This window comes from Achroia grisella, unplaced genomic scaffold, assembly GCF_030625045.1.
Source record: "Achroia grisella isolate CSIRO2021 unplaced genomic scaffold, CSIRO_AGI_Agris_v1 utg729, whole genome shotgun sequence".
Taxonomy (NCBI): domain Eukaryota; kingdom Metazoa; phylum Arthropoda; class Insecta; order Lepidoptera; family Pyralidae; genus Achroia; species Achroia grisella.
The window spans coordinates 248,691-266,686 of NW_026713004.1; the positions used below are offsets into that span (position 1 = coordinate 248,691).

At 31.6% G+C, this 17,996-nt stretch overlaps 1 protein-coding gene across 1 annotated transcript; it reads left to right on the forward strand.

The window, feature by feature from the left end:
- Positions 1 to 2,327: 2,327 nt before the first annotated feature.
- On the forward strand, positions 2,328 to 17,604 carry LOC131850316 (uncharacterized). Its single transcript, XM_059200515.1, has 7 exons — positions 2,328 to 2,358; positions 3,991 to 4,196; positions 5,614 to 5,767; positions 13,184 to 13,301; positions 14,362 to 14,528; positions 16,437 to 16,499; positions 16,975 to 17,604. The coding sequence occupies exons 1-7, from the start codon at positions 2,328 to 2,330 to the stop codon at positions 17,049 to 17,051; spliced, it is 816 nt and encodes a 271-aa protein (XP_059056498.1). The 3' UTR covers positions 17,052 to 17,604.
- The last annotated feature ends 392 nt before the right edge of the window (positions 17,605 to 17,996 follow it).

Genomic DNA, 17,996 nt, shown 5'->3' on the forward strand with positions numbered 1-17,996 from the left:
CTACCGAATGGTAAACTTTTTATTTACTATATACTTCTTTATTTTATCTTTATATATAAAACTTCAATGGCTTGCCACCACAATGTGAGCAGCATGTCAAGTGGAACGCACACGCGCCGGTCACACCTGGTTACCAAGACATGTGTATAAGAATGCCGACCGTCTCTTTCTTACGTACTGCATTACTCCTTGATAGAAAGGGATGGAGTATAATGATAACACGTGCCAGGAAGTGGAGGGTACAGATTAATTTGCTGGTTAATTGCCTAATTTAAAGTGTTTTTTTTTTACGAATAATGATGATCCTGCTTGCATTGGCATACGTTAGCAGAGCATCAGTGAATGATAAGGTCAGGGCTCTTAATATGAGATATCTTAATTGCTATGATGTATGGATGGCCCATTATGGCTAATAACATTTATTAGGGGCCATCCATACATCATAGCAATTTCAGGAGATTGTATAATAAAAATTGTTTAATAATATTTTTCTTTTCTCCTCTACCCAAAGGTTGTCTGGAAGAGAGAATTTAAGCAATAACACCACCATTTCTACCTACAATATATTATATGTGTATATACTCTAAATGATTTTTTTTTTATTTATTATTTTTTGCATCTTAACAATGATGAAAATTGAAAGATGATTGGAAATGATGGAGTTGCAGTTATAAGCTAAGCTATACGTTTCGATTACAACTGTTAATTAGTCCTTACATAATCTGTAGATTTTAATATATTTAAAAATAAGAATAGCAACTGTATTACAATTCTGCATGCGGTTAATTAGGCTAGTGTAGCGAATTCACTTGGATTAACGACGTAGATTTTCCATCGAGAATGGTTAGGGATCATAACGGATACAATGTTAAAAACAGACAGATAAATAGACATGTTATAACATTAAATATGCATTTAAGAAGATTACATACTGCGCCGACTAATAATCGGATAAAGGCAGCTACGAGGATGTAGTATGTATTTTAAAGGTTACAGTAAATATGAATATGTATGAAATTCGTATTTATCGAGTCGAATATTATGACTATATTACAAAATTCTAGAAACTTCCACTTCGTATTATCTGCAAGAACACTTGTCGGTATGGCACAGCGAGTTGCGCCGGCGCGGCGGCGGTCCGGCGGTCCGGCGCACGCTCCACTGAACACCCCTGGTTCCGCGTCTCGAGCACACATATGCCATTTTGCTTTTTATTATCTGCATCCATAATTGTTCACTATTATTATTCAGAAACGGCTGCATTCTAGTGGTGTTTATAGACGAAAGTAAAAAAGAAATTATATCATGACAAGTACAACAAACCAACTAAAACTATCAGCGTTTCTGTGGACTCCACAGTAGTCTGACGTTTTAATGAAGAAAGGTTGGTGAGAAGGGTTGTAAAATAGGTGTATTAAAAATTTATAACAATAGTTTTAAATTCTTATATGTACCCAACTAAAACTATCAGCGTTTACTGTGGACTAGACATATTTTTTTTTTCGGACTACATACTCTAATGCTGTTGGCCGCAGCTGGCCTTTACAGCTTCACCGGACGTTAGGGAGCGAGTGCAGATGGCACTCCAAACACACGGAAGGACTTATGGAGCGGCTGAAGGCCAACTCCTGCCTTACGGATACGACTTTAGTCTGAGGGCACCACTAGGGGTTCGAACCTCGGCTCAGGCCGTCGTAATTTCGATTCCCGTTTGAATTGGACGGGGCATCGATCGGAGGGGGGGACTAGACAGTTTAGACTGACGTTTTTATGAATAAAAATTGGAGGGTGGGTTTGAAATAATATAATAATTTAATTTAATGTAGAAAATAAAAAAAAATACCTCAAATCTACTTTAATTATAGACACGTTTTGTACTTTTCTTTTGAGCTATTAAGGAAGTGCAGAAACTATTCTAAAACTAGGGTTGTTTGCATATTTATATTAATAACAGGGAAACTATTAGTTAATGTTGAGGCAGACAATTAAAAGAACATACTCTAGAACATTAACGAGAAACTATTCGTAATAATTAGTATTGTAATTTTCATTCAATGTAGATTCGGCAGTTTCAAATCTCCTTTTATATAGTTATGTCGAAATTATTCTGTATAAAAATTAATATTAATTCAATATATTAAAATATGTATGTATAATAATGTTTGGAAATCTTATATTTCTTTTGTATAATGATTTTTAATATCCTGTATTTTACAAGTATGAAGCGTCGAATCCACAAGGCTTTATGGACAAAGATCCAGTCTTCTAATGCAACGATTTTTCGCAAAGAATAAAGCCAGTGTATATTTACGCAACGTCGGCGGACAATGGATATTGCTGTCACGCTCGCCGGTTCCAGTAATGTATCCTTGCCTTGCGATATGGAAGTGGAATCTTCTTGCACATAAACTATCGAACAATGGATAAATTTCCTTTCCTGCAACATATAACAAGTTATCTCTGCAACACTCATGGTTGCCTGGTAGATATTGCCACAAGGTATTAAGTCCGCCATATGTTCCATTTTTTTAATTCAGGTTTATGGAATGGTGCACAGGCTTGTGCTAAGAGGATTACGCTGGCGGGTTACCAGTGAAAGATGATAGGATGAGCATGAGGTCTACATAAATATTGAACTAAATTTTATTTAAATAAAATATATTTGAATCTAACATTTTAGATTAATTTAATTTGTTAACGGTGTTTCTTCACTAGATTGAAAGGGGAAAGGGGTTATAAGCCCCGAGGCTCCAACCTCCATCCTCTTCGGATAATGCGACCCGTTAATCACTGAAGAGAGAAGATATCTTGACAACAAAATCCATGAATAGTAAAATTTAAGAATGATGTATATTTTGCTGCATTGCATATTTTATATGGGACCAGAATAAAAGTAATTCAATTCTCTGGAAGAAAATTTTATCGGAAATTGGGATCGGAATAATAAATTAGGATAATTTACACAGCTCCATCTAGTACTAAACTAAGCAGAGTTTGTACATATGGGAATTAAACAACTGAAAGTTATACCCAAATGCACAAATATAGAAAACACCCAAACCAATATAAATAATCACACATTATATTTGTATTGTTCGTAAATCGAATCAGTTGGAAATGAGGCTGTACTCTAAACCACAAAAACCTTTCATTATCTTATAATTTTAATCATAAAATAATTTACTGTAATAAAAAACATTTCTATTTTAATTCAAATTTCATAGATTTAAACACAATACCTACTTAGCTTATATCCTACGTCCTTCAAATATTGTCACAGAAAGGGAAATACTCAGTCGGATCCCGGGAATTGATAGGAAACCACGAAACAATATTTTAGCGGAGTCTTTCCTCCAATAATATGATGTTTCCGGATGAGAAAACGGCTAATGCACCCGCTTGAATTCTCTCAATTCTCTGCCAGATTATTTCCGCAAAAATCTGAAATAAATATGAGATTGCTGTTGATATGAGATATGAAATATCTGTAAAGTCTGATCAGTAGGTACTGCAATATGTACTGTTACTAGCAGCCTGGTCAATTTGTTCTTCTATATGATGTTAGTTGTTTCTAACTTCGTCTGCTTCTTTTAAGTAAAAATCTCTGTATTTTTGATATCTGCTATCTTTTACCTCAGAATATTTTTCTACGTGAATCGATTTTTTATTAAAAAATAACTTTTTAATAATATTTAAAATTTGATCAAGTTCCACAAACTATTTATTGAAACTGATAGTAATTATAGTCTATAGACTATAGACTATAATTACTATATAGTCATAATAGTCCATAGTAATAATAGTCTATAGTCATGATGATCTATAGACATGATAGTCTATAAGTAATGATAGTCTGTGTCGTTTTTCGGAATACAATCGATCTTCAAATTTTATTTCATTAAAATCCGTTCAACTATTAAGTTGTAAAAGATAAAATAAACGGTCAGATTTTCCTTCGTATGGATTTGTATGGATGTTATATATTTTCAGGTGTTCAATCAGTTCGCATCATCTACATGCGCGTACCAGAAGTGGTACAATACGGTACCATGGATTCCGTGACACTGGATTGTGATTACATCACGGATAACGTGATGGGTCTAGTTGTCAAGTGGTTCTATATGGATAAGTCACAGTTGGTGTACCAATGGATACCACCGCAGAAGCCGCAAGCCTTAGGACTTTTAAAGGATAAGGTGAGTCCCATTCTGTACGAACCAAATCTATGTAATAATGTCTCAGCCGCAAGCCTTAAGAATTTTTAGAATAAGGTTGAAAAACTATGAAATAAACGTTTGAAACTTTGTGCATTATGAACAAAATTTAATAATGTATGGGACTGTGAATGATGTTAAACTGACATAGTACTAAAGTGTGATTAATGATTTGTTAATCAAGTTTAAAAAAGAATATTCATCCAGAACGTATACACATATTTGTAAAGGATTTATCGTATGTATAATTTTTTGTCATATTATAATATTATAATTACAATGCCATATATAATAATTTTAACTATATATTAAGTTCACATGATTATATACTAATATGTTATTCTGTAACCTTACATCGGTTTGCTCCCTTTGAGAAAAAATGAAAGAAATGCCTTCTTTCTGGAACAGATGATAAATTATGATTATTAGGTATTTCTTAATCAAAAGATTTTACATCCCTGTAGAATTAGAAGAAAACCTCCATGCTAATTTTAATAATTCTCTAAATAAATTTTTTAATGCAGGAATATAATATTTACGTTTTAGTTTTAATAGGGTTGCCAACTTAAATCTTATAAATATATTATATTTGAGTTATCAGCCCTATTGTTATATTAAGTTACGTTAAATTGAACAACTGTTTACATTATTGCATTTAATTTTACAAGACTTGTGGATTATTGGCATCACATACCATGTTGCCACTTGATGACGTAATGGCCTACATAATTTATTACCTTTTATGCCCGACGCACAAAGTCAATGGACCGGTATTGTCTAACATTAACCACATATTCTCAGTGACAGTGATGAATGTGGAGAATGAGGGGGGAAAGGGCGAGGGGGGGAGGAACCCCGTCATATCAACATTAACATGTCTACTGAGTTTAGATAAGTTTAAGATGGCGGTTATTTGAGGACATGCCCAAAACTTGCGACTCGAATTCGAAAGAATTTATTTAATATACAGAGAAACTTGCAGCCATTTATGTACGTCAATTCTATCTATTTTATTAATATTTGTCTATCTATTGAAATATATATATATATATATATATTATTTATTTGATTGAAATTAAAGAATGCGAAGGAAAATGCCAAGTCTCGACTATATATAATGAAATAATAACCCAGGATAATTCACACACTTCTATCTAGTCAAGCTAGGCAGAACTTATGTTACTATGTCTAGTAACACAAGTTCTTCTTAACTTGACTGATACAAATATGAAATATTTTTTTAATATTTAGAGCTACCTACTTAGCTAGTTATAGATGATATAGATAGATATATAAGCAACGCCGATAACTTTGTAAACTCTATCTCATCCAAAGTATTAAAAAAGCAGGTGTTTCTTCTAATAAGATGAAAAGAATAAGCTAGGGATATTATTTACAGTTGGACTTGAATTACAAATCTTCGCACAATCCATATGCACAACACCGGGCGTTGCGTATAAAGAATCCTTCTCCAGACCTCACTGGGAACTACACATGTGTCGTATCTACGTTTCTAGCAGAGGACCAGAAGACGAAACCTATGACTATTTTTGGTGAGTATTATTTTACATATTTTGTTGGATTACGAATCCGTATAAAGAATAAATAAAAATAGATAGTGGATTGTATTTTACAAAAGAAAATAATTTATGGAAAAGAAAGAGAAATACGACCTTGACCAGAAAGAACGTTTTCCTCACTCTAAAAACTCAAAGTATAACTTTGGTTTTGGTTTGGTTTTGGAACAAACATAACCTTTGCTCAGGAACGTCCCGATGTGTAGTATAGTTTAATAGCCACGTACTCCAGTTTATATTTTATTAATAACAATTTTATTACATCAATTATTTAATTCATTTTCTTATTTAAAATTATTAAAATCGAAGCGTCCTTTTCCTTTCAGTTCTTATTTTAAATTGAATATTTTTCTTTTAAATTCGAAATGTGACTAAGACTTTACTAAGACTAGACTAGACTAAAACTTCCTGGCCACCAATAAAATACATATTTTATTGGTGGCCAGTATTATCGAAATCCCTTTTCTGCAGTAGGCAAGCTACTTATAACTTGCGTATACTATGAAATTATTCGGTGTCATCGTTAAACCAAAAGTCATTTAAATGACTTTGATGATTTTTTTGTAACAGAAATTCTAAATCCATTTCAACATTTTTGCTCCTAGCGATATGTATTCCTCATTTCGACTACTCGGTCGATATTAAAATTTTAATATTAACGATTTATAAAAAAAAATACATAAAGCACCAAAATTTAAAATAACTTCCTGACATTAACATTATTTCAACTAAAAACCATATTGTGGCGAATGTTATCCCAGATGAGGTAGTAAGAAAGTATTGTCAACTGTCGATGTTATGTTTAACACAACACATTATTTGACATACCAACATTTCGCTGAGAGCCTACCGCTTTTTGTTTCTTTCATAACAATTCCAATTTGCACAACGTATCCCACATTGTACATGAAATATAAACTGTAGTAATATCAGAAACCAGAAATGTTATAAGCTTCGTACTAACATGGTGCTTTGTGAGCCGAGTCGAAGCGGAAATTACATAAGCCAACTTCATATGCTGGTGCATCTAAGTCTAGGCGAATGGTTTTAGGTTTATTTATAGGAGGCTTAGAAAAGGATGCTCGAGATAATCGATTTTACGTTCATGAATTTAACTGTAAAACTTACTAATTAAAAATATGTATGATAAATGATGAAGGTCATAAACAATCGAAAGTTAATGATGTTCATAAAACTAAATAACATTCCTAAATAAAATAAAAAAATAAAACTGAAAAATTCAAAATATTCTTTAAAACTCTCATACAAATGTGCGGTCAAGTAATCAATTTTCTATGAATAGTCTCTCTCTAGATTTGATCTGTGTACTGAAATTACAAAACAAGTTGAACTAAAAATAATAAAGGAAAATCACACAGTACTATCTAGCTAATGGAGTGTTATAGGTAATTGGCAACTGGTAGCCATTTCGCTTATAATATACGATAAAATCCACAATACAAACAATCATTTGAATACAAATGTTTGTATCGGTAAAGATTTAAATAGAATAGCAAAACCGCTGTGATAATGCACAATACATGAGTATACGGGAAAAAAATATTAATTCAAAAAACATTGAAGTTCATAATAGTATTAAAATAAAATCTCTCCTTACGTGTAATAAATGATTTTTTATTTGAATATTTTTTTTTATCACACAAATAAATCCATTAAATACAAAAGTAAATAAATTACAAGCTCCAAAAAGTAAAATAAAAACAATGACTCGTGAATTATCACTTTTTTACAAAACAAGTTGAACTAAAACAAAGGCAAAGATGGGAGGCTAATGGAATACAAATGGCCATTTCGCTTATAATACGATAAAATCCATCAATATTTGAAGCGCGGTAAAGATTTAAATAGAATAGAAGTGATACGCTAATAGGGAAAAAATATTAATACAAAAAACTTGAAGTTCATAAGCGAATAAAATGTCCTACATGAATAAATGATTTTTGCATTTCAATTTTTTTTTATTTCGGTTTTTGTGCTAAAAATATTTAAATTACACAATCTATATGAGACTTTGCTCTACATAACTAACATCTCACTTGACTTTATGTCGATCGAACAATTAATCATTAACAATATATGAAAGTACATATATTTAAAATTATAAACGATTACAATAATGTAACAATATATCCAATAACATAACAGTCTATTACTGATGTTGACAGAAACAATTCAGTTGATATTAAATCGAATGTATTCAAAGCTCGTAGCTTATTTTATTATGCCTCTAGTACCTCTAAGTCTAAATCTACGTACCGATATCAAGGCACGCGATTTCTAGTCCATTGTTTGCCAACTGCTAGGCATTCCAATAAATTTGTGTACATTGTTTAGTAACCTGAGCTATCCAATAAACTACTGCATTATGAATACTAAAGTATTATCCAAATTACTATTATAAATGCGAAAATATGACCATCTGTTAGTTCATTTTTTATTGACGACTAAACTGTTCAATGGATGTTAACGAAATTTTATATAAAGTTATATTGTTATAATATAATAAAATAATATTGTTGGAGCTTTTATAGCTCGAATAGTACAAATATTGTTAATAAAATTAGTTTAATGGCTGATTCTTTACAATTATAAATTTACTAGCTGTCCCGGCAAACGCTGTTTTGACTTAAAATAAAAAAAAAAATTTAGGGGTGGTCTACCCCTAACATTTAGGGGGATGAAAAATAGATGTTGGCCGATTCTCAGACCTACTCCATATGCTCACGAAATTTCATGAGAATCGGTCAAGCCGTTTCGGAGGAGTATGGGAACGAAAACTGTGACACGAGAATTTTATATATAAGATGATCAATTTTTTCGCAGTACTAAGAAACTACGGTCGGGTCTTGTCGGTGTCCTCCGGACGCTACCGGCCTTAACACTGCTGTTTCATTAGAGTAACGTGTAATGAACAATATACTTAAATATAATTTTATCCCAAATGGATCCAACATATCGATAAAGATGAAAATTTGTATATGGATTTAATTAGTTCTCCCAATTAAGGAATATAATTGTAATAAAATAATAATATAAAAATAAAGTAGTAGGTAATTGAAAGAAATGAAAATCTCAAGCATCCTGTAGTAATTACACGACTATATATAAAGTCTGAAAATGAAAGTTACGATATTTCTAGAGGAGTTATGTATCTTCGTTTACATATTTCGGTATCCATTACCGCTTGCGTGATCGCAAACAGTTGAATGTTCTGCCTAAAATTTGTAGTTCACATTATACTGAATTTGAAGACAGTTACTACGGAAGGATTTTAATAATGAAGGTTTTATTACTTAATATTCTTACGTTTTTTTTTTTACTTTTTTGATATGTGATTAAAATAAGTATAATTTATTGAGTTTCTGATATTTTTACAATTTACAATTTAAATACCGTGATTTTTACTAATTATAAATAATGACCGCGTCGAATTTAAAACTGTGATTGAAATAGTAAATTAGAAGGCTCATTAGATGGTACGTCAATAACTGTCACTTATATACATAAATACACAAATACTTATATACAAAGACACCACAGAAAAAACTTCGTTATGTGAATACTAAAATTGTTATACCTAAATAGACCTCTGTCACATTTCTGTGTCGTATAATTAAAGATCAAACGAACTTACAAGTGAAGTTCGATCATAATTATGTGCTTCATTCTTAGCGATTTGTGTTTACATATTGTAGTAGTATTCCCAAGCACCACCTCGCACGGTAGTTTATAGTTTTTTTTTTTTTTTTTATAAAAATAAAAATTATTTGTTGTATTGACTATTCCCTTACTACCACCCACTACTTACCCGATAAGGTGGGATATTCTTGTTACTGCGCTATTTTGTTTAAAGTAAAGTTTTCAGTTCAAATTTTATGTAGTTTTTATTTTATTTTTCGCTTCACACTTTACTTTATGTACGGGTTTGGGATATTAGAAAGAACCTCAGCTAAATTATTCCATTTTTACAATACGCACATAATTATATACATATATGAATGCATCAAGTGGGTGGGTGTGAATAAATTTATTTTTGAAGCTGTCACATAATTATGATCGAACTTCACTTGGTAAGTTCGTTTGATCTTTAATTATGTTTCTGTTTCTTACAGTTGCCATATTGTAGGATGTTCAGAGAATTGTCAATAAAGTGTGCGGAAAATGTAGTGAAATAAATTTGTACTGTAACATGCATATTATAACACAATAATTTTATTATGTTATAATATACATGCATAACACATTGTATATATAATTACAGTAATTAAGGAGAATGTATCTCGCCTGCAGTTTTTCTAATTACATCTACGTTGACTATTGGCTATCTAAGTATCTATCTAAGTCTATTCTTTGCGAAATGGAACGTACACGTCATGGTGTACTATGCGCGATGAATACAGCGGTAACCATGCTACTATGTAGCAGACAATCCTTAACCAATTGACTCATCCGTTAACAAGAAACATTGTTATGAGCTTTTTTATGACTAATGAATAAATTATTACAATTAGATTTTCATTAACTGTGTGTTTTGTTTAGATATGCACTCAAACACATCTTGCAGGATAAACACAGTTTTCATTGTAGAAACACGATTTTAACATAGGTTGAAACTGTTAGATTTTCAGGTCCTTATGTGTTTTCTTGCAAGCGTTATCTTTACATATCTTGATGATAAGGACCTATTTAATAAAAAATAATGACATTCTAGGTGACGTCTCTTGTTTACAGACTGAACATAGATTTGGGATCGTTTGAAAGGAGATTTGTGAAATGTAAACCATGGCTCCAATATATTATTATCTAGTATTATAGTGACTAAAATTGGCATTTATTATATATATCAGTTTCCGAAGTAATACAAATGGTGGAATAAAAATACAAAAAATTTATTTTTTAAATTGAAAATGCATCAACTGCAAATGTTTCTACATATTTAATCATTTAAAATTTTTTTTTTTTTTCATTTGACTTTACATCCATGCTTCACTTTGTGACAACTTGTAAATCAATAAAATCACTAATTTATCCTGTATTTCTAAAAGCTAAATAAATCGGCTAACTTCATTTTTAAGTTCAAAAATTGTAGTATTTAATATAATATAATAATGTTAATATTAATTATTTTACGATCTTCTCATGCATTTTTGGAAGATTTGTTTTGTTCATTGTAATTTAAGACACACCAAACACCCTCAGGTGTTGCACATTTTCATTATCTATTCTAAGTAATACCTCACAATTGGATAAATCCGATGCATATAATTTTAAACCAAATAATAAATTTCTTATTTTATAATGTGTAGTAAACGTTTGTTATCCTTCGAATACCCATTCGATTTTTTATTGCCACAGAACACTCCCCAACCGGTACCTGACGTGTCAGAAAGTATGTCTACACAAAATTATTTTACAATTAGAGATCAGAAAATTATTGAATCGAAGTGGAAGTTTATAGTGGATGAAACATTCATCCACCAATTTTAACTCTGTTTGTATTTATGAGAAATTGATACTTGTTTTCATTAATTGTATTTTTCGTCTTAAGTCAAAAATATATCTAAGGAATTCACACGGAGTGATGGGTAGGTATTTTTTTTTTTTTTTTTTATGGAATTTTTTTTTTTGAGAGAGGTTTCTTTAGATGTTAGACTGCAATTAGCAGGTATCAAGTATTTTTTAGAATATCATCACGAGCTTCCTTTGGGAGGCCCTTCTCCAATATTTCCTTTCATCTCGATGCAACATTCTTTATCCGATGTTTTTACCAAAATTAGTCTTTGATTTGGCGCGTTCTCGAGAATTAATATGTCTGCGGCATGGATAACCTCATCTTCTGTACCTATATTTTCTTGTGGTTTATTTTCTTGTGGTGGTGCAGATGGTCCTGACTGTGGTGATGAAGACATCGTTGTCATGACAGGATTGGAGTGCAACGGTAATAACAGGCTCGAATGACCGATGCTCTGGTTTATATAGCCGTAATGAACTAACGCTTTGTGGATTAAAGTCGATCTGTCGTTTTGACATCCTGAAGACCTAGAGAATATAAAAATTGAATTTAGATAATGACAGAGAATAACCAATGTGGTAAGCTTAAATCACACTTTTACTTGAACAGGATACTAAGTAAAATAACCTCGCATCACATTTTAATAAACGGAGAATCTGTATGTAATATCTCATCACATTTTTACTTGACGGAGAATACCCAGTATATAAATCGCATCACATTTTTACTTGACGGAGAATAGCCAGTGTAGTAAGCTCGCATCACATTTTTACTTGACGGAGAATAGCCAGTGTGGTAAGCTCGCATAACATTTTTGGTTTACAGAGAATCCCAGTGTGGTAATGCTCGCATCACATTTTGGTTTTCAGAGAATACCCAGTGTAATAAGCTCGCATCACATTTTTATTGACAGAGAATATAGTAAGGTAAGCTCGCATCACATTTTTGGTTGACAGAGAATACCCAGTATTAATACATATCGCATCATTTTGGTTGACAGAGAATACTAGTATGTTTATTCGCATCATTATTTTTTGGTTGACAGAGAATACCCAGTAAAAACACTCGCATCAAATTTATAATTTTCTACTTTTCAGCACTCTCCGATGAATAAATTCGCACGACAAGATTTTCATATTTTTCAAGTCTCTTGTAATTTTCTTGTTGAATGTTTTCTTCGCGTCTTCGTTCCTTCGTCTTCTCCCCATGTTGATAGTAGCTTCGTATATTGTAACGTGCGGAGGCTTCGGCATGGAAACACAAAATGAGCGCAGTAATAAGAATATCCCACCTTATCGGGTAAGTAGTGGGAGGTAGTAAGGGAATAGTCAATACAATAACTAATTTTTATTTTTATATATAAAAAAAAAAACTATAAACTACAGTGCGAGGCTGGTGCTTGGAATACTACTACAATATCTAAACACAAATCGCTAAGAATGAAGCTGGAAACATAATTTTATATCGATATGGTGAACAGAGTTGACAAGCTATTTGAAATCATATAGAAATAAAAATAAGTTTTTTTTATTATGTTATTACATGTTTAACAGCGAAAACATTCAGTGCGGAAACCTGACCACAGCTACTGGAAACGTTTCGACCACTATTGATGGTCAAATTTAGAAATCTAAACGAAAATTATATATCGTTTATTCATGTAGGAATTTTTTGCCGCTTATGAACGTCAAGTTTTTATGTATTCATATTTTTTCCCTACCGTCCAGTTTAGTATACAGATTCAATTGAGTAGAACTGTCAAACTTAATTTATTTTTAAAGCCATTTACAATCCTATACATGAACAACTATGCGTATTTATCATTTTGACTCGACAATATAAGTTTCTGTTTGTTACAGTGCCAGAAAAGAGGTTCGAAATGATTGAAGACAGACTAGACGACGGCTATCTGAATATAATTTGTACTGTGGAAGGAGTATATCCCAAGCCTGAGCTTATGATATTAGTTGCTAATAGGTATGTATATATATTTATATGGATGATAATGGAATTATGCACTCGCCTGCGTTAACGGTTTACGCTATCGGGGCACCAGTGGATGATGATAAAAGCATCACGTAAGATCAGTCAACTCATCTTTGCAAATGGCAATTTATCACGATGGTTTCCAGAGGAATCCGCGTGAAGCTAACATGGTACATGGCTAACTACCCCGTAGTTAGCCATGTACCATGTAGCATTCATCATGCGAATATTTTTTTATAATATGGATATGGGAAATCATCATGTGATTCTGGTGGACTAAGATGACATGCTTCTTATCCAGTATTCAGTGCCTTATCTTACACTTCAACCGAAACACAGTTTACAAAGAAATATGTATAGTGACTAAAATAGGTAGATTTTCAGGTTGCAAGAGATTTTAGGCAGAGTCTGTCTTGGAGATGTTTCTAAAGATTCTATTAAATGAAAAAATAACGAATATCTCGGTGACGTCTCTTGTTTTCATGTTGAACATAAACCTCCTTCAATCGTCTTAATGTCATATTGGTGTTACTCTCTTTTAAATTAAGAAAATATACCGAAACGGAGATTAAAGTTGTTTAATACTTAATTTTATTATATATACGGCGTTTTTTTAAAAAAAAGATGAATAAGTACAGTTAAATTTATTTTTAAAGTTCATGAACATGGAGTGCATCAAAAGTTTGAAATACATATTTAATCATTTAAAATGAGAGAAAAGATATCCATTTTTCATTTATATTCTATTTGGGCAAGTAATAAATCATATCACAATGAAGAATAAAATATTTATTGAAATAAACTAAATAAAGTGCTTTAGAATTGTCATTTTTAAGTCTATAAAATAATATTTATAATATATAAAAGGTAGATGTCTAAATACTCTATAAAGATCTTACCATTTTTTACTTTAGCTATATTCATTGAACTGGCAAGAATATTAACTGGAACATTTCTTATACAAGTTTTCCAAGAAGAACAGACAAGAAACTTGTCTAATGCACAAATAAACGGTATTTTTACATGTGTTAACAAAGGTATATCTTCCCAGGTCGGTTAAAGCCAAATCATCTGTCAACCTCATCAAAGGAAGGTACACGGCGGTGACCAGCGCCGTTGTAAGGATAGATGCTCTACCACCCACTGTTGAAGTACTGTGCGATATGCAAGTTCCCCTAGCCAATTACTTCAGTAGAAAAAGAGACATATTTTATAGAGGTTAGTGTATACATTTGATTGAACAGCATTTGAAGATTCACCCTGTATTGTGCACTTTTTAATAATGGATGATAATGGAATGGTATGTCTGCCTGCACTGTACGGTATACGTTGGTGAGGCATCAGTAGAGGATGATAAGATGAGAATGAGGTCAAGTCAGTTAGTGCACCGTAGCAAATTCATCAGGAATTTGAACGTGATGGTTTCCAGGGGGAACCACGTAATGATCAACCTACCATGTACATTGCTAGAGGTTATTGGATTAATAACCCCTAGCAGACACTTAGAATCTGCTTCTCTACATATTTTTACATATAATTCTTAAAATAAGATTAAAATTTACTGTTTATTTAACAAAATTAGGTTCTAAGAACTGCGTAAATAACAAAATAGCTTTCCGTCTAATAAAGTAACATAACTAATCTAAATCAAATCTCATCTAATCTCAATCTAAATAAAATAATATACATATAAATAAAATTGGAGTGTCTGTTTGTAATATTGAAATAACCATTTTTTACTACATACATAGGAATATAAATACGATATATGTATCGTATTTATATTCCTATGTATGTTGTAAGCCAAATAACATTTTTTACAATTGCGTCTGTCTGTCTGTCTTTCTGTTTATTCCGGCTAATCTCTGGAATGCTGGACCAATTTTGACGGGATTTTTTTTTGGCAGATAGCTGATATAATAAGGAGTAACTTAGGCTACTTTTATTTTAGAAAAATAAAGTTAAATTCCACGCGGACGAAGTCGCGAGTACAGCTAGTCTTACAATATTAATACATATCGAATCACTTTCATTAACCTACTATACTATATTGTTTATATGAATTATTATTTTTTATTTGTTTTGTTTGTACTGTAAAAACACTGAATAAACTTTATACTTATTTCTTTTCGGCACGCCAAACAAAGTCGCCCGACATAGATATACCATATTTATACGAAGTTACATATTTTGATCCACCGTGTATGTTAGATCGTCGCTTTGAACATCACAATCCCCAATGGCAAATATTTTATAACCACAAAATTTATTCATGGACACACATTATACTTTTACGATTATATTCAGCTTCAAGATAAGATTTCCTTGGAGATATTTGCGGAAACGTATTATGGACTATCAACATAAACCGTCCTATATACTAGCGAGTAGGCCTGGCTTTACCTATGTTGAATAGTAAAACATGGGATAAATTTTAATGATTATATATAAGTATAAATATAATTGTATATTAAACTAAAAGCCTAACTATTCAAGAAACTGAAGATATATCCTAAAGAAGGAGAATTGGAGCTTTTAAAATTATTTACCTACTTTTATTAATCAATAATGTTAACATTTATTATGAAATAACAAAATTTATTATTTGATATCCACTCTTATATGCACTAACATTTCATAGTGAATATGGTACGGTTTCTTTTCGTCACTAAAATTATTCTTTATGACTAATCCATATAGGATTAGTACTAATCCATATAAGATTGATATTATTATTTTTATTGTATAATATCTAATTTATTAATTTTATGTATACGTATTTTTTAATTGTAATATATGCGCGTCCGTACTGAGGGCCCAACTGAAAATCAGCGCTGGAAACTATTTCCAGCATTATGCTGAGTTGTGGTCCACATTGACTCCGTTTTTTAATGTGTAAATTATTCTTGTACTTCTTATGTTATTACTGTAAAAACGAGTTAATAAAATTCTATTCTATTCTATTCTATTACATTTATTTATTTATTATGAATCTGTTTAGTTTGATCACAGATAACATAATATTACATAGTTTACTGAATAATAACAAAATCGATACACTATTAATCTTATTTCTATTTCTAAACAGAAATAATCCTTTTACTAAACTTTTTGTTTTGTAATTAGATCCACCGCCAACAACACCTGAGTCACCGAATTCAAGATACAGACAGTCAGACAGAGATACAGGTAATTGATATTTTATATGTATATGGGCTATTTTCGTAAACCCCTAGACGGCATCGGTCCAGTGGTTTAGCACTGCTTTGCTTTCAATGTTCGCGGGTTCGATTCTTCGCACGATGGAAACATTTGTATTCATGAGTATTGTTGTTTAATATCTTTTATCTCATTACATTTCTCGGCTTGTTCTATTCTATAACATGTATTATACATATAAATCTTCCTCTTGAATTACTCTATTTATTTAAAAAAAACGCTTCAAAATCCGTAGCGTAGTTTTAAAGATTTAAGCATACATAGGAACGGACAGACAGCGACAGCGACTTTGTTTTATACTATGTAATGATATATGTATATTTCTTGATTCACTGTATTTATTGCTGAAAACTGCGTTAAAATCCGTGCCGTAACTTAAAGTATATAAGCGGCGATGACTTTGTTTTATCCTGTGTAAACATATCTATTTTGTTTATTGTTTCAGGTTATTCTTCTAAGTCAACGCCAGAACTTATTTTATCATTGCTTATAGTATGTTTATTGAGAATTCACCTTAGGTGATTCTACATTAAGATCCTAATGTATATAAATTGTAATAGAATATATTAAGGTGCGTATTCACCAAGCATATCCGCGTGTAAAGTAACGTACCATGCAGTTCGAGGAAACAAATAAATTCTCATTATTTCCATATTCCCTGTTTCTAACATGAATCTGTACTGATTCAAGTTCTGGTTTGAAATAAAATGAAACTAGAAAGTATGGAGGTATCATACTTTTAAAATGGTAAAGCCTGAGAACACGAGCCGTCTGTGTTGCCATTCTATGGTTTCTTTTTTCGATGCCGTTTCAATTTGTTTGCGATTCGATTGTATAAAAGAGATTAACTGGTTTTTCAATGCAAACATACTAAAAGATAGCTGAAAGCATTCTTTAACCCTTTTGCATATGTACGCTGTAGTGTTTGTTATTTTAAACGAGAACGATTGCAGTGAATACACACCCTTAGTTTACTATTTATGGAATCTGTGATTTAAAAAGTATTTAAAATATATTGTTTTCTATTTTTGTATAAAAGACAATTATATAGAAAAACTGTATGTTTATATGTTAAGGTTTTATGTAAACTGCATTTGCTGGAATTAATTAAATTTACAGAATTTGCTGTTAAATATGGACAAATAAATAAGCTAAAGAAAGTTAAAGAAAATGCCACATGAAATAAATCCAGTTTTGAAATAAATCAATATTTTCAATAGGACATCTAGTAGTTTATTAATTAACTAATCAACACGTCAATAGATGGCGTTATAGGTTGTTTCATTCTCATCAAAAGATGGCGCCTACAATTGTATACGCGTATGAAGTCTTACTGATTGTTAGCCCCTCCGATCGATTTCCCGTTGAATTCAATTGGGGATCGAAATTACTCCGGCCTGAGCTGAGGTTCGAAGGCAAAGCCGTGCCCTCAGACTAAAGTTGTAACCGTCAAGCGAGAATTGGCCG

Coding starts and splice junctions, on each gene's coding strand:
- LOC131850316 (XM_059200515.1), top strand. CDS start 2,328: ATGGATATTGCTGTCACGCTCGCCGGTTCCA. Junction 5,768..13,183: donor GAAACCTATGACTATTTTTG/GTGAGTATTATT, acceptor TGTTTGTTACAG/TGCCAGAAAAGAGGTTCGAA. Junction 13,302..14,361: donor ATGATATTAGTTGCTAATAG/GTATGTATATAT, acceptor ATATCTTCCCAG/GTCGGTTAAAGCCAAATCAT.